The sequence below is a fragment of the Salminus brasiliensis genome, chromosome 4 (genome assembly GCF_030463535.1).
Source record: "Salminus brasiliensis chromosome 4, fSalBra1.hap2, whole genome shotgun sequence".
NCBI lineage: Eukaryota > Metazoa > Chordata > Actinopteri > Characiformes > Bryconidae > Salminus > Salminus brasiliensis.
In genome coordinates, this window is record NC_132881.1 from 7,498,947 (window position 1) to 7,524,751 (window position 25,805).

The window sequence follows — 25,805 nt, forward strand, 5'->3', positions numbered from 1 at the left end:
GTAGTTGTATATGAGTAATATAGATCTTTAAGCTCTATAGGCGTTGTTGTATATGAGTAATATAGATCTTTAAGCTCTATAGACGTTGTTGTATATGAGTAATATAGATCTTTAAGCTCTATAGGCGTTGTTGTATATGAGTAATATAGATCTTTAAGCTCTATAGACGTTGTTGTATATGAGTAATATAGATCTTTAAGCTCTATAGGCGTTGTTGTATATGAGTAATATAGATCTTTAAGCTCTATAGACGTTGTTGTATATGAGTAATATAGATCTTTAAGCTCTATAGACGTTGTTGTATATGAGTAATATAGATCTTTAAGCTCTATAGACGTTGTTGTATATGAGTAATATAGATCTTTAAGCTCTATAGGCGTTGTTGTATATGAGTAATATAGATCTTTAAGCTCTATAGACGTTGTTGTATATGAGTAATATAGATCTTTAAGCTCTATAGACGTTGTTGTATATGAGTAATATAGATCTTTAAGCTCTATAGACGTTGTTGTATATGAGTAATATAGATCTTTAAGCTCTATAGACGTTGTTGTATATGAGTAATATAGATCTTTAAGCTCTATAGACGTTGTTGTATATGAGTAATATAGATCTTTAAGCTCTATAGGCGTTGTTGTATATGAGTAATATAGATCTTTAAGCTCTATAGACGTTGTTGTATATGAGTAATATAGATCTTTAAGCTCTATAGGCGTTGTTGTATATGAGTAATATAGATCTTTAAGCTCTATAGACGTTGTTGTATATGAGTAATATAGATCTTTAAGCTCTATAGACGTTGTTGTATATGAGTAATATAGATCTTTAAGCTCTATAGACGTTGTTGTATATGAGTAATATAGATCTTTAAGCTCTATAGACGTTGTTGTATATGAGTAATATAGATCTTTAAGCTCTATAGACGTTGTTGTATATGAGTAATAAACAGTAATAAACACAGAGAGAGTGATTACTGTCAGATTGGTCAGACTAGACCAGTGCTAGTGAGGTAAAAAGCACAATTACAGTGAATTTAAAATGGCGAGAGTGTTCAGACACTACTTTGAGAACTCAGATTATAGGTCACGGTAACAGGAAGTGATTGTTTTGAAATACTACGTTAAATCCAAATTTTGACACTCAGAAAACTAAAACACAGAACTGGTGGGAATGGGGATCCACACCAAATGTCTATTTTAGTGTGCTGTTGGGTTCAGATCCATGTTGCTGATCCATACCAGCCCTGTTTTTTCCCATCGAAAGAGTGGGCAGTTTTTGTCCTGAGGCACACACACACACACACACACACACACACACACACACACACACACACACACACACACACACACACCTGATTAGAGCGATGTTCCCTCACTGCACCCACACAAGAAGTGCCCACTCCAGACAGAGCTCTTTAGGGCGGTCCACCTTCGGCCATCTCGCTGGCTCGTACGCCCCCTAGTGGCCGCCTCGCGCTAATCATGAATCTCAGCTAAGAGGGGGACGGGGGGGCGCGACAAAAAGGGGAGGGGCCGAGAGGAAAGCACAGGGACCCGCCCCCTGGGTGACGTCAGCGCGGGGTTGAGGCAGGGCTGGAGGCAGATGCAACTTCACACTTATAGTGAGCTCCAGGCAGCCGGGCAGACCTGCAGAAGAATCCTCTCAAGCCTTTATCTCCCTTTTTTGCCAAGGAGTGTGAGAGAGTGTGCGTGCGTGTGCGCGAGTGCGTGCGTGCGTGCGTGTGTGTATGTGCTCGCGCGCTTGTGTGTGAATACATGTGCGGAGACAGTGACACACACCGCAGCTCCTTCTGCTGCTGCTGCTGCTGCTGCTGCTGCTGAGACTTTCTGGGCTTTCTGTGATTTTGTTGCTGTTGTTGTTTCGGACTTGGAGGCATTTTCTAACGCCGTGGTGGATTAATACTGACATACTGCGGGCTGACGGGCTGGCTCTCTCTCTCTCTCTTTTTGAGGATATTTCTTTCGTTTCTTTCTTTTTTTTTTTTTTTTTTTTTTTTTAATAAATGAATCAGAGGTAAGTGTGTTTTTTTTTTGCACTATCGTTATTTTTTCACGTTATTTCTAAAAAAAAAATTTATAATAATAAAAAAAAGCAACAAATACAACCAGCTCCACCAGATCACTGCAGAAATCTTCGACGGTGAGCATCCATCCCCAATGGCAGGGACAGACACTGCGCCCCCCCCCCCCCCCCCCCCACACACACACACACTTACAATCCGCAACTTAATCCCCTTAAATCGCAGCATTTCAGCTTGAAAATACTTTTTTTCGGCGTTTTTGCCAGTTTTAGTCTTTTTTTCGGCTTTTCTTCCCATCTCAAATGCATTATACTGCTGTCACTGGGAGACATTTCACGTCCTGTCTTATTATCTAAGTAGCTAAATAAGGTTTGAGAGTATTAGCTAGCTAAAATTATTATTATTATTATTATTATCATCATCACTACAGCTAGCACTAGCTATCCGTCTCCCCAGGTTAGCTATCTGTCTATCTAGCTCTGCGGGCGGCTCTGCTTATGTCTAATGAGTCTAGCTAACTTACGTGTTTGCTCTCAGCGCGGTGACAGAGCGTCTGACAAACAGCAGGACTGGATTTCCCCCCTAAAATATCAAACTAGCTCAGTTACTGGTGTTGCTGCTGGAGCTTGTTTGCATGTGGGCTGTAGGTAACTACAGTAGGTAGCCAGAGCAGGTAGAGCAGGTTTAGCACCGCGCGCGGACAGAGAGCGAGAGCGAGAGCGAGAGCGCGAGGCTCCATAGGCGCTGTTTGAATGCGAGTGGTGAACAGCGCGAGCGATGACCGTTACCCGTTACCCGTTAATCGCACAGGTCGACGACGCCGGTCAGGTCGGACTAGCGCTGTCCAGCTTAGCCACGAAATGCCTAATAAGACCTAAATACGATAATATCCCTCTCTAAATATACGAACTTTCTTTTCTGCTCGTGTTTTTCGTGTTTTTCAACGTGGCGAGGCTAGACGAGTCGAGTCGAGCCGAGTCGAGTCGAGTCGAGCCGAGCCGAGCCGAGCCGAGTCGAGTCGAGCAGGGCGAGTTGGTCCGTCGCCGAAGTTGAGGGATTCGTAACGTCGTCGTCTTCTTTTTCGGGGTATTTTCACTCGGGGGTATGTCAAAGAAGTGGTGGTCCAGTGTGAAATTAGCTAGCTAGCTAACAGCTTTGCGGTTTGGACAAGCCTGGAGCAGTAGGGGGGCGAGCTTAGAGCAGATAAACCACACTGAGAGGATTCATCAACAACAACAACAACAACAACAACGTCTCCCTATCGCCTGCTCATCCTCAGCATATCAACCCCACCTTTACACAGCTACTGAGTTATTTGGTGTAGGTTATAGCTAGTGAATTGAGAATTGAGACCCCCCCCATACCCCCCATACCCCAGAGTCCTTTAAACAGCAGCATCAAAAAGGCTGAGCTTCAAAAAGTCAACAAATGCCATTTAAGCAGGCCAGTCTGACAAGAAACCCATCTCCACAGTCGAATACGCCACTCCTGGAGAATTCATACAGTGCTGGACGAGTGTGAGGAAGCCATACGGCCAGTTTTGTTCTCTTTTGTTGCCCCACAGGCTGGAGGCTGAAAACACAGCGGCCCGTGGCATTCACCGCGCGCGGCGTGAAGTGGTCATGTTTTTTAAAAGGGGCCCCCGGAGAAGCCTATCTGTCGCCCTTTTGTGCCGCAGACCAACACAATTTCCAGCACACTCACGCTAGTAGCTGACCTCTGTCTCAGGCCAGGAAACCTTTTGAGAAGTGTACTGTTTACATCTGCGACTGTCCACAATCTGGACTCGTGAGAAGCGCATTTCTGAAGCGCGCCCCTCAAAATAGGCCTTGTGTAATTACGAGAAGCAGTTTGCCCCCGTCGGAGGGGGGAAACAAGAAACGTACAGTGTAGTAAATCAACCCAAGCCTTGCTGCCCTTGTCCAGTGGCAGCTATCCTCTGTACCCTGGCAGGGGGTGCGCATGTGGTAATTAAAGCACCAGCTCAGTGAGTGTGTATGTGTATGTGTGTGAGAGCAAGAGAAAGAGAGAGGCACACACAGGCCTGATGCAGGCGAGCCTACCACCCCCAAGTGGGGAAAAGCAGCGCAGCTGCCACTGGACCGCTTTCTCCTTTTCAGCGGTTTACAAAAGGAAAGAGACCCCCCGTCTCCTCCAGACTCTTCTCCCAACGCCTGAGACAAACCTGGGGCTTCCAAATTATCCCCAGTCTGCTCCTAAATGAGCAGTTAAGCCGCGTTTAAAACCGTGAGTCTAATTTCCAAGTGTATAGATAAAAAATATATAATACGCCTCTCAGAATGCTAGACGTTGGCCTTGACCTGGACTTAGATATAGGAGACAATATGACAAAGGGAGGCGATTGGTTTAAAGCTCGCCTGCGGTTCAGAATCCATTATCCACTGAAAAAGAAGCGTATTTTCTTAATCTCAGCCCGACAGGCAAATAAAGTACAGAGTTTCTAAGTAAATGTGGCAAACTGTAGGCCCAGATTATAACCTCAAAATGAAACGCATCTTACATCATGTTATCTAAGCCTTTTCCTGACTGCTAGGGTACTAAGAAGACATGGTAAATGCAGGCCCCTCAACATGACTCGAAATGTAAAATAATCAACAATAACCTCAAAGATTACTGATAAATGTTTTGGTTTTTGGTTACAAATGTATTATTTTTGAGGATGATGGTTATGTTACATGTCTTGCACCAATCAGCAAAGCTTTTAGCGCTTAAATGCAGCATAGACTTCACAACAGTATGAAAATGAGCTCACAGTGAAGACCACTCTGGCTGCTTTTGATAGGATTTAAGACTGAAAGTTATTAAATGAATAATTGAACCCATAGTGGGCTCAGTGTTGCTAACACTAACTGGTATTGAGCTCTCTACTCATACTATTTGCAGGGAAAAAAAAGGTAGTGGTGTTTTTTATTTATTTATTTATTTATTTATTTATTTATTTTTTAAACACGATGCTCAATTTAACATCACTTGTGAAGAGCAGTAGAGCAGAAGCAGATCTGGCCAAGGAAAAGGCAGCCTATTAGAACGATAGGGAGAAGTGTCTATCACTAAGGTTTCTACGCACCATTCCCTCTCCTAAAAGGGGGGGGATTTTTTATAAGGTTTCGGAGAAGTTCAACCACATAAAAAAAACGTATAAGACACGGCGAGAGAAGATATAACGCAAAAAAAAGACCAGCGTGGGGCAGTGGGTTGTTTTCTTTTCGGCACCCTTTCACAGCGGATTTCTGAGCCCTCATGCTTGCCTTGTAATGAACAATACAGCAAGGCTACTTAGGGTGAAACCCACTGAGCTTGGAGCGCTCGGCCATCTAATTCAGGCGCAGAAATGTTTAGTGTTAGCGCACCCCATCAACTCAGCAGGCACTGCCTGGTTAAGAGAGTGCTGAGAAACAGAGCCGCATAGTCACTGCCTCAACCTTTCCTGCACTCCTGTAAACTCTCTGCAAGCTGCCTATGTATTTTTCCTAGTAACTGCACCCAACAAAGGGGCAGACTGCTCCATAAACACTGTCCACACTGTCAGAACGACCTCAGGCCAGTCGTTTGGCCTCACCTCACTGAAGGAGCACTAAACGATTACCGCAAGCGCCAGAATATTACCACGCTGGCTGCTTTTGACTGAGGGACTGAGGCAGCCGAAAATAAGCTCCAGTCTCGCCTGTTGGCTGTTCTGAAATGCAGTGACTTTGAAGACGATCATAATTCCTGGGAGTGAGCACGAATAGGGGTGCTGACTTGTCCTTGTTCTTTGCATTTTTTACTGCCAGGGTCAATATTACTGCTCTTTAGAACAAACCAAATGACAAACCACATATAATATATATATATATATATATATATATATATATATATATATATATATATATATATATATATGTAATATGAAGAGTAATTAGGTTTATAAGTAGTGAATCTTAATTCTCACACTTGCCTACAAAAGCTTAGTCCTTTATTCCGCCAGTCTTTCCTAAATTCAAGTCTAAACATCTGCTGTTTCCAGTCCCCTGTAATCTATACAATATTAGGCTCATGCCAGTGCTTTGGCACAACAAAAGGACAGGGTGTTATTAGACAGCATCAGCCCAGGCCTGTAAATTGAGTTACAAGGCTCTCAATTCCCTAATCTTCTCCATGTCATTGGCTACAACAGCTAAGTGTCTGGGATGCTTGTAGCTGTACTCTCTCGAGTTTTGCAGAACACAGGTTACCACGAGAAGGCTGGTGGGGAGGGTTTCGGGCAAGGGCACAAGCCATTGTGTTTTGAGAGGTAGCATATCGTTTGGCTTGGCAGGGGGAGAGGTCTATTTATACCCCTGTGCTTGGGGAAGCGGTGGCGGTGGTGGTGGTGGTGGTAGTGAAGGTGGTGGTGGGGTTCTGGTGGCGGTGTGGGAAGTAGGCCAGGAGAAGGTGCAGCAGGAGAGGAAATAAGGTAGAGACTTGCATCAGGGCACCAGAGGTGACACAGGCGAGGAGGCTCCTGCTTGGATATTCATGAGCACTCTTAAGATGAGCTCCTAATCATCTGCCATATGCATATTTGAACAGTGCAAGGGCATTTTATCCTGCGCTGGTGGTCCAGCCAGAGCGGTCTGGAGTGTCTTCAGAATTGCATGTTGAGTGCAGTCCCTCTGCACTTTTGTGAGCTTGTCTTGTTGTTTTAATGCCACACTGGCTGCTTTGAAATATCAAAGCACCAGAACTACAGAGACCTGAGTAGAGCAGGAGGGAACAGCCCCCCCCCTGCCATTGTGGCAGGGCCTCCACCACTGTAGCTTTTCAGTTGCAAGGCATTCTTTTCTCCCGTCTCCATAGAGAAGATTGAGGGGAGGGTCTGTTGGGGTCAGAGCCTGACAGGTCAGTGAACACAATCATGGCAGCACAGGCGGATCTTGAGGACTAAGAATGCTCGTTGTTTTGCTTGTTAAACGTTGAACTTCATGAGGTTTTAACCAAAGGGATTTTGTTTGGATGTTTCTGTGGAGCATGCTTATCATAGACGGTTCAAATATGAGATTTTTCCACAATCAGAAGAGCCTTATTGAGGCACAAATGATACGTCCCTGTTTGTACCTCTTTCTAAACCTTTTGTATTTGAACAATGTGTTAATAGCAAGCACTTGTTGATGACTTGAAAACTGTGTTCAAAGGACAGGAGCCAATTGGTTTTGGATGCTGTCAGTCACAGGCCTGGCACAGAGTATATATAGCTTGGCCTGAGCCAATGTGAATTTCGATTTTCAGATGGTTTCAAAAGGACGTTCTCCTTTGTGCACTTGTAGACATGACTGAACACTGATTTCCCCCTCTCTCTCTGTCTCTGATTTGTAGGAGAAAGACACATGAGAGGGAGTAAGTATCCGGCAGTGTGAGGAGGTTCCCGAGGAGGAGCGCGGGAGACGGGTGAGCGAACTGGATGCATTATTCATGCCTCTGCCTGGAGTGGAGGAGCACGATTTGGGGCTGACTGTAAGGCTGGGCTTCAGAACAGAGCCGCCCTGGATTTGAGCCTGCCTTACTTGCAGACTGCGAGGGCACTGGGCGGCTGGGCTTTCGATGCCATGTCCAGTCTGCCGCAGGATAGACAGGAGCCGTTCCCTTCCCACAGAGGAGTCTTCCACTCTCACAATAGGGTCTAATTAGGGGTCACAGCCGCGGCTCTGCAGAGTAAAAGGATTCTCCACGCACTGGACTTTCCTTCTGTCTCTTTTTCCCCTCCCTTTTTTTCTTTTTTTAATAATCCCAATTGTACGCCTGTGCTGGAGCGCTACGATTAAGGGTCGTCTCGAAGAGGAGCTGTTTTTTTCTTCATAGGTTTATCTGGTGCAAAGCCTTTGATGGCATGAACTGTTGGACTGTTGTGCTACAAGGCAGGAGGTCAGCAGTACAAGCAAGGATCAGTTCAGCAAATACCAGTCGGGTGAGGATATAACCAAAGAGACTCCTCTGACAGCACGGAGAGAAAATTTTGAGACAGCGAGAAGAAAGGGGAGCTTAAAGCATCATTGGATTTCTGGACGCTAGCAGGGGATTTACTGGCTCTTCTAAATCAGGTATGGCAAATATGGATGGCTGTGCTGCCAACACTTAAAATTCTGGTAAAATGTGTGCAGAAAAAGAGATTATTGAATTTAAAAAAAGCATAAAAAAGCATGATGTGGGGGCAAAATAGTCATTTGTATTTGTGCCAGAGATTCTTTTGCTTATTGTGTTGTGCACCTAATTAACTAGATTAGCTGTTTGGAATTCTTATTGCTTCTGATAATGTATCAAAAGTAACCATGAACCCTTTAGTTATGTTTTCAAAACTGCAAACATATGCACGAGTTTAACCGAAACAGAAAGTCTTAGATTTTAATTAATGCTGTAATCTGCAAAAGCTCCATCACTCATCCATTTCATGGCTGTCAAAATGCTTTCTTAGGCTCTTTTTTGTGCAAAGATGCGAAGCCTTATCCCCTAAATAGGCATATAAAACATTTTTTTAATTTGCACTGTGGTAAATCCCCTTTGCAAAATATCACTGACGGAAATGCACTAGAAACACTGAAGTGAGCTCACAAGCCACAGGACACCACTAAAGATTATTAGCCAAACTACAGCCCAAGGTACAATAAAAACTATCATAGATGTTGTTTTTAAAATGCACACTTTTTGTGATACAGTATTTTTGTTCTTTCTAAGAATACGACAGTGACCCATGTGTACATGGATGAGGTTTCACCATTTTTAGAAATGACGTTGGATCTGGCATGTCCTTTTTCAACAGTTAATGAACAAGGCCAAAGTTCATTCATTCAAGGCAATCTGCTACTATGAAGGACAGAATTGAAATGTACTAGCTCCATGCAGAAATTTGTACAACAGCAAGGGCCTTCTATTGCATTACACGCAGCAAAAGATAAAAGCAGTCACACAGGCATTTCATTCAGGGGGAGCTTGCGGGTTTAAGGATTTCTTATCTACATCCACGGCTGATTGGGAATATCCTTCCACTTTAATTAGAGTTATTTGAAACTCGTACATAGTTCTCTCTTTTCCCCCTTTCCCTTTTTTATTTAGGCATACGTATTTAAGTGAAGATGAATACTCAAAGCATGAGCACCCAAACTGTTTTTCATTTGTTCCTGTCAGTGGAAATCTTAATAGTCATTTTTTATTAATTCAGCAGCCGTAATGGTGTAATATTTGTCTTAAATTGTATCATTTAGCATGAAATCGTGCTCGAGGCGGCGTGAACACAACTGCAATTATTTACAGAAGGACTTTGCCTTTCCTTCAGAACGCCTTTTGATTTATTTTCCCTTTTTTCCTCCAGGGGGGACAAGCAAAGCAGAGGACATTAACAATGGCATGCCAATACAAGTCCTTCTTCGTCTTCTTCATCAGAGCCGGGCTTCTCCTGGGCCTTGCCAATCCACTGGTGACCTCAGCCTCCTGTCCATCACAGTGCCGCTGTGATGGGACTTTCATCTACTGCAATGACCGAGAGCTGACTTCCATTCCTTCAGGCATCCCAGAGGACGCCACAGTTCTCTTCCTGCAGAACAACCGAATTAAGAGCGCAGGTATCCCTGCTGATCTGCGGAGGCTCAACAGTGTGGAAAAAATCTACCTGTACTGCAACAACTTGGATGAGTTTCCCACCAACCTTCCCCTGAATGTCAAAGAACTCCACCTGCAGGAGAACAACATCAGGACTATCACCCATGCGTCTCTGGCACAGATTCCCTTTATTGAGGAATTACACCTGGACGACAACTCCGTGTCAGCTGTCAGCATTGAGGAGGGAGCGTTCCGGGACAGCAACCATTTGAGGTTGCTCTTCCTTTCACGCAATCACTTGAGCACCATCCCTGCGGGCCTGCCCATGACCATCGAGGAGCTTCGCTTCGATGACAACCGCATCTCCTCCATTTCTGAGGCATCCCTGCAAGATCTTATAAACCTGAAACGCCTGGTGCTGGACGGCAACCTCCTGAACAACAGGGGCATTGGGGAAATGGCCTTTGTAAATTTGATCAACTTGACTGAGCTCTCACTGGTGCGGAACTCCCTTACATCCCCGCCTGCCAACTTGCCAGGCAGCAGCCTTGAGAAGTTACAGCTCCAGGACAACCACATAGACCGGGTGCCAGCAGGTGCCTTTGCTTTCCTGCGACAGCTGTACCGCCTGGATCTGTCAGGCAACAAATTGACCAGCCTGCCTATGGGGGTCTTTGATGACCTAGATAACCTGACCCAGCTGCTGCTGCGCAACAACCCATGGCACTGCAACTGCAGAATGAAGTGGGTGCGTGACTGGCTGCGCTCATTGCCAGCTAAGGTCAATGTGCGTGGCTTCATGTGCCAAGGCCCTGATAAGGTCAAAGGGATGGCCATCAAGGATCTATCGACAGAGCTTTTTGACTGCTCTGACATAGAGGTCTCTCCTACATATGAGACCAGCACAGTCTCCAACACACTGCCACCTTCCCGACCTCAGTGGCCAATGTATGTGACTAAAAGACCGGTGATCAAGGGTCCAGATTTTGGTAAGAACTACCGCAGCACTACGCCACCGAGTCGTAAGATTATCACTATAAGTGTCAAATCCAGTAGTCCAGACGCAGTACACATATCCTGGAGGGTCTCTCAACCCATGACCGCCCTGCGCCTTAGCTGGTTGAAGCTGGGCCACAGTCCTGCGTTTGGATCCATCACTGAGACCATTGTACAAGGTGACAGAACGGAGTACTTGCTTACAGCTCTGGAGCCCGAGTCCTCCTATCGGATATGCATGGTTCCTATGGAGACCAGCAATATTTACCTGTCAGACGAGACGCCCGTTTGCATAGAGACAGAAACTGGCTCCTTAAAAGCGTACAACCCCACAACAACCTTGAACAGGGAGCAAGAGAAGGAGCCTTACAAAAATTCTAGTTTGCCTTTAGCTGCTATCATTGGAGGGGCTGTGGCACTTTTGGCCATCATAATGCTGGCGCTGGTTTGCTGGTACGTCCACAGGAATGGTTCTTTGTTTTCCAGGAATTGCACATACAATAAAGGGCGCAGGAGGAAGGATGACTACGCTGAGGCCGGGACAAAGAAGGACAACTCCATCTTGGAGATTAGAGAGGCCTCTTTTCAAATGATACCCATAAATCACATGCCCGTGTCCAAGGAAGAGTTTGTGATACACACAATTTTCCCTCCCAATGGTTTAAACCTTTACAAGAGTCCACACAGTGAAAATAGCCTCAACAACAGAAGCTACAGAGACAGTGGAATACCAGATTCAGACCACTCCCATTCATGATAGTGTGGGGAGGTTTAAAAGACATTTTATAATGAATGACTGACTTCAGGACTGGCCGGTCTTTTACAAAACACTGGATTGAAAAGACTGAGAAAGCAATGTTCTGTACATTTGCCATATAATTTATATTTAAGGACAGTTTATTAAAAGAAAAAAAAGGCTACAATTGCAGGCTGTCACTGAGCCGTCAGTGTATGCTGTCAACAACTGCAATTCTATATTTTAGAGGTTTGTAGTAATTTGTACTGTACATCCTTTGCTTAAGGTTTCAGACCAATTAAAATCTTTGTGCTCTACTGAGATATGACTTGTCAACTGTGAAAGTGGGTTTTCATTGCTGTGTTGAACAATCAGATTTTAGAGAACCTTGTAGAATAAGCACAGGTCATAATTTTCACTTTGTGACTCAGTTTAAAAAAAGAGAAGAGGCAAAAAACGGGCCAACGGGGATATAGGGCACAGCTGATTAAATGGGTAGGAGACAGCAGCTTTTTGTCTTAAAATGGACAGGTGTAGGTGTGTTGCGGTATCGCAGAACCACCAGAATTTGTTCAGAATCTTAGTTGGCAACTCTCCAGCGTTGTCAGGCATTGCAAGTCTCGGCTATGCTTGGATTCTGGAGATAAACTACTTTCTTTTGTTCCTGGGAGATATAGCAACATAGCACAGAGCCCAGCATGCTGTTCCTCAGTTGGGTAAGCTTGTTCAGCACAGGACCAACAAAGCACACAGATAATGAGAGGTTGCTACTCAGTGACACTAGAAGAGACAGGCCAACAAGCCAATCTCACTTGTTCCAGTCAATTGGGTGAAACCACATAGGTGATATTCCTCAGTAGTGTACCAGTGGTGAGTGTAAGTGTTGCCCTTGAAAAGGAGCTAATAAGCTGGGCAAAAAAAAAGGATGTGGTCAAAAACACATGGGTTCATTTTCTTTATACAAAGTGGTTTTTTTCCATACTAGAATTATTATCTGTATCCCCCCCTCCCTCTCCAGATTTCAAGCCACTTTTTACGTTGCCACAACTGAAAGTAATTGTTCTTTACAACTGAAGACCAAAGTGCATATACGCCCTTTGGCCAGTCTTGTATGTGCCTTGATCCAATGCTTATTGTATTTAGCTTTTTAAAAGAATAAACCAGTGACTTAACTTTTTTCATACACACTTGAATATGATAAACTATTGGTCATATTGCAAAAATAAAAGTGGATAAAATCAACTAGGTGGGCTCCACTTCCTTTTCATCTATTTTTATAAGAAGATTAGGGGTTGGTTGGTTGGTTGGTTTGCTTGTTTGTCTTTTTGCGTGGCTTACGGTGAAGTGGAAATCATCAGTGGGTATGGCAGGGAAGTTAAACGAGGTCGACGGAACGACGTGCTGGGTTGATGTGCCTGGCGACCACAGTGAGAGTTGTGTCTAATAACCATCTAGCATACGGTGGGTGACATGGGCCCTACTGAGGCTGCCTGTCACTACATGAATTTGGGCAGGAAGCACGGAGGCCGTGCCAGGCACACAGTGCCATGCCGGCATGGCTGCGCAGCCCACACATGCGCTTGTACATGCGGGTCCGACATGCGTGCACATACACACTCACACTGCACTTTAATTACAGCTCAAGTTGCTAAAGGCAGCACATTGGCTCCAAACCTTAAGTATACACCAAGGTTTAACCCATGCTCTAAAGATAGCGGATCAACTTGAACTTAAAATAAACTGTATGAGTTTAAGCTGTGTTTAATGGCTCAGTGATGGTTCAGCAAGGTCAAGTGTGGGAATGCTATTGATGCTGGTTTTCCTGCTCACACTGCATGGAAATGAAATGCAGTGTTATCAATCCACATAATGAGTGAAATCAACAGAACCAATAATTTACAATATCCAGTGTGCAAGCTTCATTACACAAACTAGTTAGGGTGTTAGCTAGGATATAAAAGCATGTAACACAACTCAGAGGTAGGAAAACAAAAAAGATAAATAGCCATCAAACCTAAAAATTAGGTTGAATTACAGTGTTTAATGTAAGACAGGCCTGACAGTTGTTCTTTTGTAGATTATACATCAAAGTTTCTCAAATTTCTCCAGTCCAAAATGCTATAATTGCCTCTCAGATGTCCAAAATACAAACGGATAACTGTTAGAACTTCAAATAGATGTTAAGAAAGTCTCATTGTGCTTCTAAGCAGTACTACTGTATTGAACTATTGTAAATGCATTATGGCTGCACAATACTGGGATAAACATTGCAACTGATTTATTTTCTGTGATATATATCACCATATTAAATAACACAAGATGTCAATATTAACAACACACTTGGTGTAATCAAGACTGAAGTAAAATAAATGACATTGGTCATACACCAGAAGAAGATGTGTATACATGCGTGTGTGTATATAACTATATATACAGAATATAGTGCAGCCCTAAACTGCAGTACTTACATTTCTAGTTAATTCTTCATTGATTACAATAGAAGATATGCAAGCTTAATACTCTAGGACCTTAAATGCTATTGCCCTATCTTTACCAAACTAAGCTTCACAGAAACTGTAGAGTTGGAATTTAACCAATGATCAACATCTTCAAACTTTGAAGATAAATATGAGTGTGTATAAATATAATGCTACAGCTATAAGCATGATTATGCACTTTGTTGATTTATTTCTTAAATGAAAAACTTAATAATAAACAGATCTTCTACATATTCTTAAATATTTTCCTGTCAGGTTTCACAGCACACTTTCTTATTATTTGCTGGATTTAACATATTGGAATTAAAATGAACACCCATATTAAATGTTTCATCTTTTATGTTTTCCTCCAATATGTTAAATTAAACAAGCAAACAAATCAAACAGTTGTCCATTAAAATGTGCAGAGGCGTGTTCTCTGTAAAGAATGAATAAAAAAACAACAACAATACATGTTGACAGAGGGTGTCCGAACCTATGCATATGACTGTATGCTGACCAATACATAAATCATGATTATCAGTCTGTGCATCTCTATGGAAGCCATAACATTTATAAACTGGATCGGCATTATGTCTATAGGGTTATAAAGGCAGCTAAATAAACAAAACATGGATATTTTAGCATTCGCACATTCTGTTCTTCTGAAGTTCATACCAGCACATTCTGAACACCAGTCTTACGCCGATATTTTTAGACAAGCAATTAGGTGCGGATACTGATATCACTCAGACTGCATCGAAAACTCCTAATACAAATATTTTAACAGGTAACAGATTTGCTTCAAACAAATGGCCTTGACTATTTTAGATCATTAGACCCAATTACAACCACCTGTGCAACTAAGACCCAACGCCCAGAGCCATCAATGACAAACGTATGTTTCGGGCTATAATTTGGCTTTCAAATCCGCATGTAAATTAGGACGTTTAGTGCCACGAGGTGAAGCTGTCAAGTATTGTTAAATGGGAAAACAACAAATAACATGGGCTTCTTGTTGTAGAACAGGACGCAGTGGCATTTGGACACTGTTCTTTTTCGTGTTCACGCCCCTCCTTTGCTTTCTCACACAGAAATTGAATCTATAAAAATATAGACAGCGTACCCTCTTATGCAAGTTCGGGCGCCCCTGTCAATTTACACTGACTAACCAAAAATACAGGGCTCACCTCTGCACTTTCTACAGCAACAAATACAAAAAAAAAGTTTTTAAAATTTTTTAAATATTAAAAGAATTAAGAAACCACGGCACAGTGCTGGATTTCAACCTCCACATTTAACCCATCCGTGGCAGTGAACACACACACACGAACACTAGTTAATTAGGACCTGACAGCGTTCTAGTCCAAAGCCCACTTCTCCAACTATTAGGCTATGGCTGCCCCTTAATAATTATTATAATGATGTTATAAGACCTGTTCGTTTACTTTAGTCTGTGAATGCAGCATCAATAACAGACCGCACCGATCAGATCGCAGCAATTTCACTGTGCAGGCAAGTGGCCTCATACCTTCTGCTTGCACAAAGGCAGATTATGTGCCTGTGTGTGTATGTGTGTGTGTTGTGTGTGCTGGAGTTCTGCACTCAGTAAATCGATTCCTAAGTTTCCTGGTGGCACCAGGATTTCTTTTGTAAGCCTGAAGTGAGAGCAAAGTGAGCGAGAAAAGTGTTGTGAAATGAGTTTAGCACTCGACAAGTCAGAAACCGGGGGAGAGTTTATATCCTCTACCTGAAATCTCAGTTCAGAGTTGAGTCATATCATTAAGTGTGAAGTAAGATTTCTGTAAGCGGTGAACTGAACCTTAATGAGAACAATGCTCAACACTTCTGGGTCTTTGCTTTTTTTTTTTTCCCTCCTCCCAGCATCTTATTGGTCCCACTATCACAGCCACGGACACACTCTAGATGTAATCACACTCTAGATGTAATCACTTCATGCAAGCAGAGTGTTGAATTGGTTTGCGGGTCTCAGCGGTAATGTTTTAAACCACCACAGCCTGCTTTTGACAGAGTAGCCAGCTCTTCTGAGAAAATTGAAACAAAAAAATAATAACCTAAAATCAACATCAGAATGCACCACCAGCCACTATATTCTCTGACCTTGATACACTTGCTGCTGAGATCAAATCTGCCCTTTCTGCTGGACAAGACTAGCGAACAAACCCAATCAGCCATAACATTAAAACCTCTGACAGGTGACGAGAATAACATTGATTGTCCAATTGATTGGTTCCAATGGCACCTATTAAGGGGTGGGAGCTACATAATAGGCAGCAAGTGGACGGTCAGTTCTTGAAGACGATGTTTTGTTTTGGAAGCAGGAAAAATGGGCGAGCATAAGGATCTGGGCCACTTTGAGAAGGGTCAATTGGTGATGGCTAGGCAACTGGGTCAGGGCATCCAGTATGCAGTGGTCAGTACCTACCAAGAGTGCTTCAAGGAACAACCCAAGTGCCCAAGGCTCTTAACTTGCTTAACTGCTTTACATAATGTTAAATCGTGAAGTGTCTGCATGTGTTGTTTGTTTGTTTGTTTTTTACTTGAACATTTTTTATCAACAACATTATTAATGATGTTCCAATCCAGTCTCAGTTAGTCCAAACAGTAGAAACACTGTAATGTTGTGGACTAATGTATTTGGTTTGGTTGCCCACTATTTTTTATTTTTTTTTATACAAATGATCATTCAGCTTCAGTTCTTTTAAACTGCTGCAGTGAAATCACTTCATATGTGTGTGTGTGTGTGTGTGTGTGGTACAACTGATATCTGTTGATGTGAAACAACTATTTTAAGTGTGGTAAATGTGCTATGATTAGGTTTTCTGTAACAGGCTAGCATTAGCCCTCTGCTCTCAGTTTTGAATGCACTGTTCAGTAGAAAGGTGTGCAGTACTCCTGCTGGTAAAACGGACCGTTAGCACTGTAGTAATATGTAGTATGTAGTAAAATGTAGTAATAATAATGTATACAGAATGTAATTCATGTGGCAGGAGTATGGGTTTGGCTTTTGTGGCTCAGACATAGTCAAACCAGCAGAACTACAGACATTACTTTTTTATGTAAAATCCACTGTAAAATAGTTCCACACTGCAGACTATAAACTGTTCTGTTGCCTTCTGAGAACAACCCTCGTAGCTGTGGGCTGTGAGCAATGTGCATTAATGGTGCCAGAGGGCACCCTCTTAGAACACAGCAGTAAAAACAAAGGATCAGAACTGGATATGGCTTTAAAACAGGCAATTCCCAATCCATCAAAATATTACATCGAACAAGCCCAGCAATATGTGCCCAGAATGCTAAGGGACATGAACATGATAAATCATTCAGTGATTAGCTACAGCCTCACATGCACAAGCCTTCGTCTTCTCTGCCTGCTGTAAAGGTCCATATGCCGATAATTATCAGCAGGCAATATATCGTGCAGCCCAAATACAAGCATATTTATTTATTTAGGAGTAACAGCACTGCACCGGCGTCAACACCATGTTGCCCTGCAATGTACAGAATGATGCAGATGTATCTGAAAGTGCCATCTGCCAGCTAGCCAGATTCTGCTTCCTTCACGATTAGCAGCAGATGTCTTCGTCATGAATCATGTCAACCAGCCATCCGCAATTACAGGAAGAAAAAATAAAAGCATGTTTACTGGGGACCTGCACACAATACATTATACTATAAGCCTCGCAGCTGAGTAATTAGCATACTGAGACTTCAGCAAGAACCACCCGCGGGTTTCGCTGGGCAGCGCAGGTTAAATACACTGACTGTGCTCCCTACAGAAAGTGACTTCATTCCTGGAAATGCAGAGGTTGACAACTGCCATTTTATGCAACGTGCCCATATGGGCAGAAGGACGCAGACCTCTTCATTAAAGTCAGACTGTAGAGTGCATTTAACAAATGAAATGTCCTCCACACCGTTGACCTAATGATTGGGTCTATTGTGCACATTAAAAAAGCTCCATGTGCAGAGCTGTAAACTGGCGTAGTCAGTCACATCTGAAACCGCTGCTCTGGGTCTGAGCACAGGTAATCACATTTACATCCATACCTGCCAGTCTATTAAAACTAAGGAACTAGCTGCTGGATAAATCCCATCTCATTGTACTTTATTATGATCATTTACCATCACACTAGGATCAAGACAATAATGGCATGTTATTAGTGTATTTAAACCTGGTTAAACCTGGCAGGGGACAGGCCAGAGAGCCACACGTTAATTGTGACTGTTTCAAATAAATAATTACATACATACATAAAATATATACATTAAGCCAGTTCACTTCATGATTAGTAATTTGTCAAAAGGAAAGTGAGTACATTTTGTTACCCATTCTTATTTGAATCTGCAGGATTTGCAGCTTTTATGAGCATTTACTAAACAGTGCACCTAAAGCAGATGATGCATTTTTTAATTCTATTAAAATATATAATAATACTATATTTATAAATATATATATATAATATATAATAATAATAGAAAATAATAATACTTTATCTGGACATAGCTGTATAAGGATAACCCAAACAGAGCTAGAAAACGGGGCAATTCCAAAACCCCCAAACTGTTATGTAACATTTCTGACACTCCTATAGAATTGACATACACCCAGCCCACAAGAGAAAACCTATCAACACCGCAGTTGCAACACAGGACGTCCCGTCCCCCCCCCCGAGTCAGTTTTCTGAAACAAGCAGCACATCACCACCAGACTCAGTTATGTCAGTTATGGAAATACAGGCTGCTAGGCAAACCAGGCCTCATTACTGTGGCTTTTCCTGTGCCAGTGTTACAGAAGGGTAACTCAAACCTGGAGTGTAGAGAAGCTAAAGCTGGAAAAGCGGGCTTAGCTAGGAGCAAACTCGGCTACGGCCTTTTAAGCAAGCTAACCGCACACCACTCCAAAAGAACACAGAGAGGACAGGAACACTGTCTGGGAACAGTTTGAAGTACATACAGTGTCCTTGTTAAGGTGCTGAAAACAACGTTATGCTATGCTACATCACAGGGACACGTACCAGCCAATCAAATCAGAGCTGATTTTCTCAAGCCCATTATAGAAGGAAAATCAGCTTATTTTATTCTGAGATAAAATAACAGGATTGCAAATAGGCTTGAAAAAGCAAAACCTAGGGATTTTAATGCAACCAAAAATGGCACATACAAACTATTTATACATAAAACAATGTAAAATACTCAATAAATGCTTCCTATGCCACCTTTAGAATTGAAGGCAGAAACCCACCAACCAGTAACAGGCTCAGATTTATATTGTGATTTATTTATTTTTACCCTGATATATGTATTCAGTTTTCAGACAGTATTCAGAATTCTTTCCAGCTCTGTAGTTATTTATTTTATTTCATATTAACTTTACTATTCATAAAAGTATGAATTTACTATATCATTTACTCTATTATTTGAGACAAGTGCCATTTAATCCACTGTCTATTTGATGCTTTATATTTTGTCACACAAAAGCCCTAAACAACAAAGGCCAAAAACTAAATTATATATATATATATATATATTAAGGGAAAGTATTATGTGATTATAAATGTGATTTAATGTACACTTATATAACTTTACATTTGTTTTTGTAATTTAGTGTTTTTTTTTATTCTATAACACTATATAATAATTGAGCTAATTCATTCCAATAAATTATCATTACCTTTTTTATATAATTTTGTATAATTGTATATAATACATTCTCATTATATTTTTATTTATTATCCTCTTTTTTCTTTTACTTGATTATGGCCACATTTTTTTCCTACGCTGAAATTAGATTTCCATCAAACTTTTAACATGACACTTAATAGTGAATGCTATATAAGTGTCATCTAGAAGCTGCTTTTCTTTCAAAAGCATAACTTCAAGAGCTACATCAGCTGGTCCTGACCCGAAGGGTGATTAGTGGTGGAATGCTTATTTTATTCTGAGATAAAATAACAGGATTGCAAATAGGCTTGAAAAAGCAAAACCTAGGGTTTTTTATGCAACCAAAAATGGCACATACAAACTATTTATACATAAAACAATGTAAAATACTCAATAAATGCTTCCTATGCCACCTTTAGAATTGAAGGCACCAACCAGTAACAAGCTCAGATTAATATTGTGATTTATTTATTTTTACCCTGATATTTGTATTCAGTTTTCAGACAGTATTCAGAATTCTTTCCAGCTCTGTAGTTACTTATTTTATTTCATATTAACTTTACTATTCATAAAAGTATGAATGTACTATATCATTTACTCAATTATTTGAGACAAGTGCCATTTAATCCACTGTCTATTTGATGCTTTATATTTTGTCACACAAAAGCCCTAAACAACAAAGGCCAAAAACTAAATTATATATATATATATATATATATATATATATATATATATATATATATATATATATATATATATATATATTAAGGGAAAGTATTATGTGATTATAAATGTGATTTAATGTACACTTATATAACTTTACATTTGTTTTTGTAATTTAGTGCTTTTTTTATTCTAGAACACTATATAATAATTGAGCTAATTCATTCCAATAAATTTTTATTACCTTTTTTATATAATTTTGTATAATTGTATATAATACATTCTCATTATATTTTTATTTATTATCCTCTTTTTTTTTAAACTTGATTATGGCCACATTTTTTTCCTACGCTGAAATTAGATTTCCATCAAACTTTTAATATGACACTTGACTCTTAATAGTGAATGCTATATAAGTGTCGTCTAGAAGCTGCTTTTCTTTCAAAAGCATAACTTCAAGAGCTACAGCAGCTGGTCCTGACCCGAAGGGTGATTAGTGGTGGAACGCTGCAGCCTTGAAATTATTATTCACTTACTTTTAATGGCTAATTTTCCAAACAGTCATCTGGGAGTTCGAAAGCACAAAACTTTGTTCACGTCTTGTTTCATCTTATAGAAAGACCCGGCATGTGCATTTCCCTTTGTGTGTGTGTGTGTGTGTGTGTGTATTTGCATGCACGTGTGCATGTGTGTGTGTTGGACCCCCTGTTTACTTGGAGCCCTTTCCCACAGCTCGGCTCATACTTTCCTAAATAAAATAGCAAAACTCCTCCTAATGAGCCATTTGCCTTCCTTTCTCCCTTTGCATCTTGTATTCTGTCCAAGACATCTTGCACATCAAAGCCAGGCTTCTCTCATTGCAAGTCTTCGAGGAGCCAAGCAGGAATTGAGGCCAGAAAGCCAAGCCTAGGGCCCGATCACAGCCTCCCACCGAGGCTGAACCCGTGCCAAAATGTGTGTGTGTGCACGTGTGTATGTGTGTGTTCGCGTGTGCGTATACATGAAGCATATCTGCACATATGCTAGGAAGTCAAATAAGAGGGACTGCAGATGTTTGTGTTGGGGCACGACTGGGAGGATATATGTGCTGTTAAAAATGCAGGTGCCAGAAAATCACTCTTTGGGATAACGTCACAGAAGAACCACTTTTGGTTCTCTAAAGAAGCTTTTACTAGATGGTTCTTTAAAGCACAAGTTCTCAAACCAGTCCTCAGGGACTCAAAGATGTTCCAGATTTCTGTTGCAACTCAACTCACAACTGGGACAGAGAAAACATGTGAACAGTCCAGGGGGGTCCCTGAGGGACGATTTGAGAATCACTGCTTTGAAGAAACTTCAAAAAAAAAAGAGCCTCCACATAATGTTAGGGTTCTATGCCAAGTATTTTAGCTTCATGGTACCAATCTGAAGGTCCCAGTTGACAACCTTCATTGAGGAACCTTTATTTATAAGCTTTTTGAAGAACTCCACCAAGGTATTATCTATCACCTGGCCCTCTCACCATTCACAGCTCCTCCTGCGCACTCTAAACCCATCCAACACAAACCAAAAGGATGGTAACTGCAAGGAGAGAAAAGCATCTAGAGGGAGTGGTCCTACAACACAGATGTACTTACACAGGCCTTGAAGGTACTCCTGTACCATTAGCTGACCATTTCAAATGAGTTTAAGACTTTAAAGACCTCAAATTTAGATACATATTGTGAGGACAAATGTGAACATCTTTCAAAGTGTGCTACATTACATTAAATAATAATAACCATGATAACACACACGCGCACACACACACTAATTGTGAAGTAATACAGAAACTAAAAGTACTAGAACAGTCATGGGGATTTCTTAAATTATTATTATTAGACCCAGGATTACTAATCAGTAACTGCATGCAAAGCAATGCAAACCGGCTGAGTTGTTCCTACGTTAGGAAACAAGCCAGCAACCACCAGTAGTTCAAAAGGGTTTAACCCCCTAACACAGAAAGGCTTTTTACACACTACGGTGTATTACTCTAACTATAGGGACTTCTGTACAAACTGGTGGAGGTAATAGAAGCTTGTAAACCACTCTAGGCCTACCGACAGGCCATAGGCTGTTTTAAGGGGTTAAGAGGTTAAGGTTAGGTTTGAAGAGAGTTCCAGAGTCAAGGAGCAAATCTAGAGTTCGCCAAGCCATGAAAGCTGGGTGATGGAATGGGGAGTAGCCTGGTTTGTTGGTAAGGAGCGGATCGGAGTGGTAAGAAGGAACAAGGTTATTAGAAGCTTTGTAAATAAGTAAAAGAACTGCCACCAAAATAGTTCTCACACATCGTGGCATGGAGACCACAAAACCTTTAGTTTTAGAGTCAGCATTCTCCAGCGTTCTCCAGCACTTTGTGCTTCAGTAGCTCCTCTGCGGAATAGGACCGGATCCAGCCTTTGCTGTGCCATGAACCTGTTGGCACTTCACGGGTTATCCTTTCATGGGTCGCTTTCGGTAGGTACTGACCACAGCTTACCGGGAACACCCCACAAGACCTGTCTGATGTTTTTGAGATGTTCTGATCCAGTCATTGTCTAGCCAACACAATTTGGATCTTGCCATTTTTCCTGCTTCCAACATATCACCTTCAAGAACTGACTGTTCACTTGGTGCCTAATATTTAAGGAGCCACTGTATCAAGCTCAAATGAATAATATGGAACTCAGGTCAGTTCATCAGTGGGTTTTAATGGTACGTTTTGCTTGCCAAATATTTTCTACAATCATCAAGCACAGAAAAAGTCCTGCGAAAAGATCAGATAGATCAGATCAGATGCTGGTGGAACTGAACAAAACCAAACCTGTGTTCCTCTAACTGTGTTCCTCTAGCCTTAAAAACCTACAGCAACCTAAAATATATACTATAATAAAAATGTAGCATAGCTCTTACATCAGAAAACATAAAGACAGATGACAAACATAAAAATGCAAACTTGACGATGTAAATGGTTTCTTCTTATGGAAGAGAATGGCTTCTTCTCTCTTGTTCAATGTCATTTTTTACCCTCCCTCACTGGCTCACTTCATCGTTCATTCCATTCCTCTCTTCTGCCTTTGCTCCAGCTCTGGCCCCTCACCCCATCTCGCATTCCATTTCTTTCTCCTTCCCTCTGTTCCCCCTCTGTCAATGTGCCTCTCACTCTTTCTCCTCGTGGCAGTTACACCATCTCTCACAGTCTCATGCCATTTCTTTTCTCCCTTATTCCATCTCTTGTGCTATTTCTCTCCGGTACCTCTAGGTTTCTTAAATCCCTCCTTTCCCGGGGAGCTCTCCCCTCGTGGCGAGCGATGACCTGAAACTCCGAGGCCACAAACTCAACAATTCCACCCCCATCATCTTAATGAATCCAATTTTTTGCCTGACAGACTCCCAGCATAGCCATACATCTATCTCCTCTTAAAGTCATCTGACATTAATACAAATTAACAGGGGCTCCTCCATTAAGGCAGCAACAATCACGGTGGCAGGCTAAGAGAACGGGCTGAATTATTGAACAGAGAAAATGACTTACAGCTCCATGCAAAAAAAAAAAAAATAAATAAAAATAAAATAATAATAAAAAAGCATCCTGCCTGGAGGTAGCATCTGTTAATGCAATAACAAGCGACAACGACCACTGGCTATGAGTGAGTGTTTGTATGATAATTTGACAGAGTGCATCATATGTTATGAAAACGTCTGTTTAATTGACTTTCCAGGACGAGAGACATTAATTCACGTCGTCCATTAAGTGGCCTAAATGATCTTTTAAAAGGCGATTCATCTCCTCGTGGCCTTTAGGTAGATGCACATGGCATCCGCCATGCTGCTCATCCAGGAAGTGCGCCGCCACTGGGAATAACCATTTGGTTCTCTCTGAAAGGTCTTGTACCTTTCAAATGTCCATTGGTATTCCATAGAGTAGAAGCTTCCAGCTCCATGTCAGATCTTCACCTGGCTTCCACCCTTTTAGTATTCCTCTCGGTGTAAAGCTAGAGTTTAAATGTCATGGTCGTACCTGCATGCCACTTTTACCTGTGACTGACATAACATAGACACTGCCCCCTAGAATGACAATGGGGAAAACGTGCATGAAATGCATTTGTGATTCATATTTTGGGGGGAAAAAATAACAAAACAAAAATAACATAATCCAGGTGAACTGTTTCCAAACTGAGGAGAAAATGATCTCAACGTACGGGGTGCATTCAGAGAGGGAAATAAGAGGGAATTAAGGCAGTAGTTCCATATTCAGTTCAGCTTATACCTGTCAACCTTCCCGTTTTTTTTTTCCCGGGATTCTCACGCATTTTATCTCACTCATTTTCTCTCCCGCTGTCCTTCTATATAAATATTTATACGTAAATCTCCTGCATTTTTAACTTTTCTTAAAAAAAAAAAAAAAAAGTTGGCTGTAACGTTGGCGTTTGTTTACTACACTCCCCTCCAGGGAAGCAGTTGGCAGTATGTAGATTATTAGCTGCAACATCGAACAAATAATCCTTCAATCAAACACCATCTGCCAATTGATGAAGGAAGCCCATTTCCAAGGTTGAGATATATATATATATATATATATATATATATATATATATATATATATATATATATATATTTGCCTGTAATTTAGTTCAGATTATGGAAAAAAAAAAATAGTGGTAATGCTCATTTCTGCTAGCCCAACTATGGGATCTGCTAAGTACTGCTACTACAGTCCACTGCTAAGCCTGAAAGAAATGCCACAGCTTTAGACAGGCTAGAAGAACCCAATTATGCAACGAACACAAGTCAGCCCGCGTCAGTGGAATACAGGAAGGTGTGGTGCGTAAGATTTTCAAAAAATATCTTACAAAAATATCTTAATAATAAAAAAAAAAAAAACACTAGTGAAATCTGTGCTCAGCATCAGGCAAGCAGTCAAGGTAACACCAATTGTACAAATATCTGGGGGAGATGCATCTCGCTTTGCCTGAGGGTCAGAATGTCTTCGCACAATGAAACGTCATATTTCCAAGCAAGGTGCAGGCCTGACTGACTGCAGTTTATTTAATCAGGAGCTCGACACAGATGGTGGCACTGCTGGCAGAGAGCAGATGCCTCATTCTCAGTTAGTTCCAGTTCCTGCAGGTCCAGCTGAGGCCAGCCACACTGCATCACTCGGCGCCGTGTCACCAGCCACCCACCGTGACAGTCGCACAGGCACTACATCCACGTTCAAAAGAGGCCCTATCGAATTCCCTGCCAAGAGCGAGCGGAGAGTCACCTTCACACTTTCAGACCCAAAGCCGAGAGCTAAAATTAATTCTTCACTTAGCGCCCAAGTCCACATAGAGGGGGTCAAACGTCTAAGTCATATTTTTTTTTCTTCTGTCTGCATACAGAATTTATGTAGTGTGGCTGAGCATTCTGCTTCTAACTGGGATTTTCTTGGAGATTTATTGTGGGTCCGGTCACACTCGAGCAGAATATTCTTGGCCTAAATTCATGTTCGGCTCAAAATTACAGGCCTGATTAAATATTGGATTTTTTTTTTATGTTTTCAAAACACAGAGACAATCGTGACTGGACACAGAGAAGATCCAGTGACAGCCTGACCTTCTGGAGACTATGAAACTAATATCCTCCAAGGGTCAGTCAA

At 41.6% G+C, this 25,805-nt stretch overlaps 2 protein-coding genes across 5 annotated transcripts in view; one reads left to right on the forward strand and one right to left on the reverse strand.

Annotated features, from left to right (window-relative positions):
- The window catches only part of macrod2 (mono-ADP ribosylhydrolase 2), a 931,382-nt gene that overhangs the window by 755,998 nt on the left and 149,579 nt on the right, over positions 1–25,805 (reverse strand). The gene's annotated exons all lie outside the window — the stretch shown is intronic.
- flrt3 (fibronectin leucine rich transmembrane 3) lies at positions 1,636–11,665 on the forward strand. Of its 2 annotated transcripts, XM_072677404.1 has the most exons (3): positions 1,636–2,034; positions 7,397–8,118; positions 9,384–11,665. In XM_072677404.1, exon 3 carries the CDS (start codon positions 9,414–9,416, stop codon positions 11,361–11,363), a length of 1,950 nt encoding a protein of 649 aa, XP_072533505.1. In that variant the 5' UTR covers positions 1,636–2,034; positions 7,397–8,118; positions 9,384–9,413; the 3' UTR covers positions 11,364–11,665. The 2 variants fall into 2 exon arrangements, with proteins under 2 accessions (XP_072533505.1, XP_072533506.1); XM_072677405.1 differs by lacking the exon at positions 1,636–2,034 and having other exon boundaries at positions 6,816–8,118.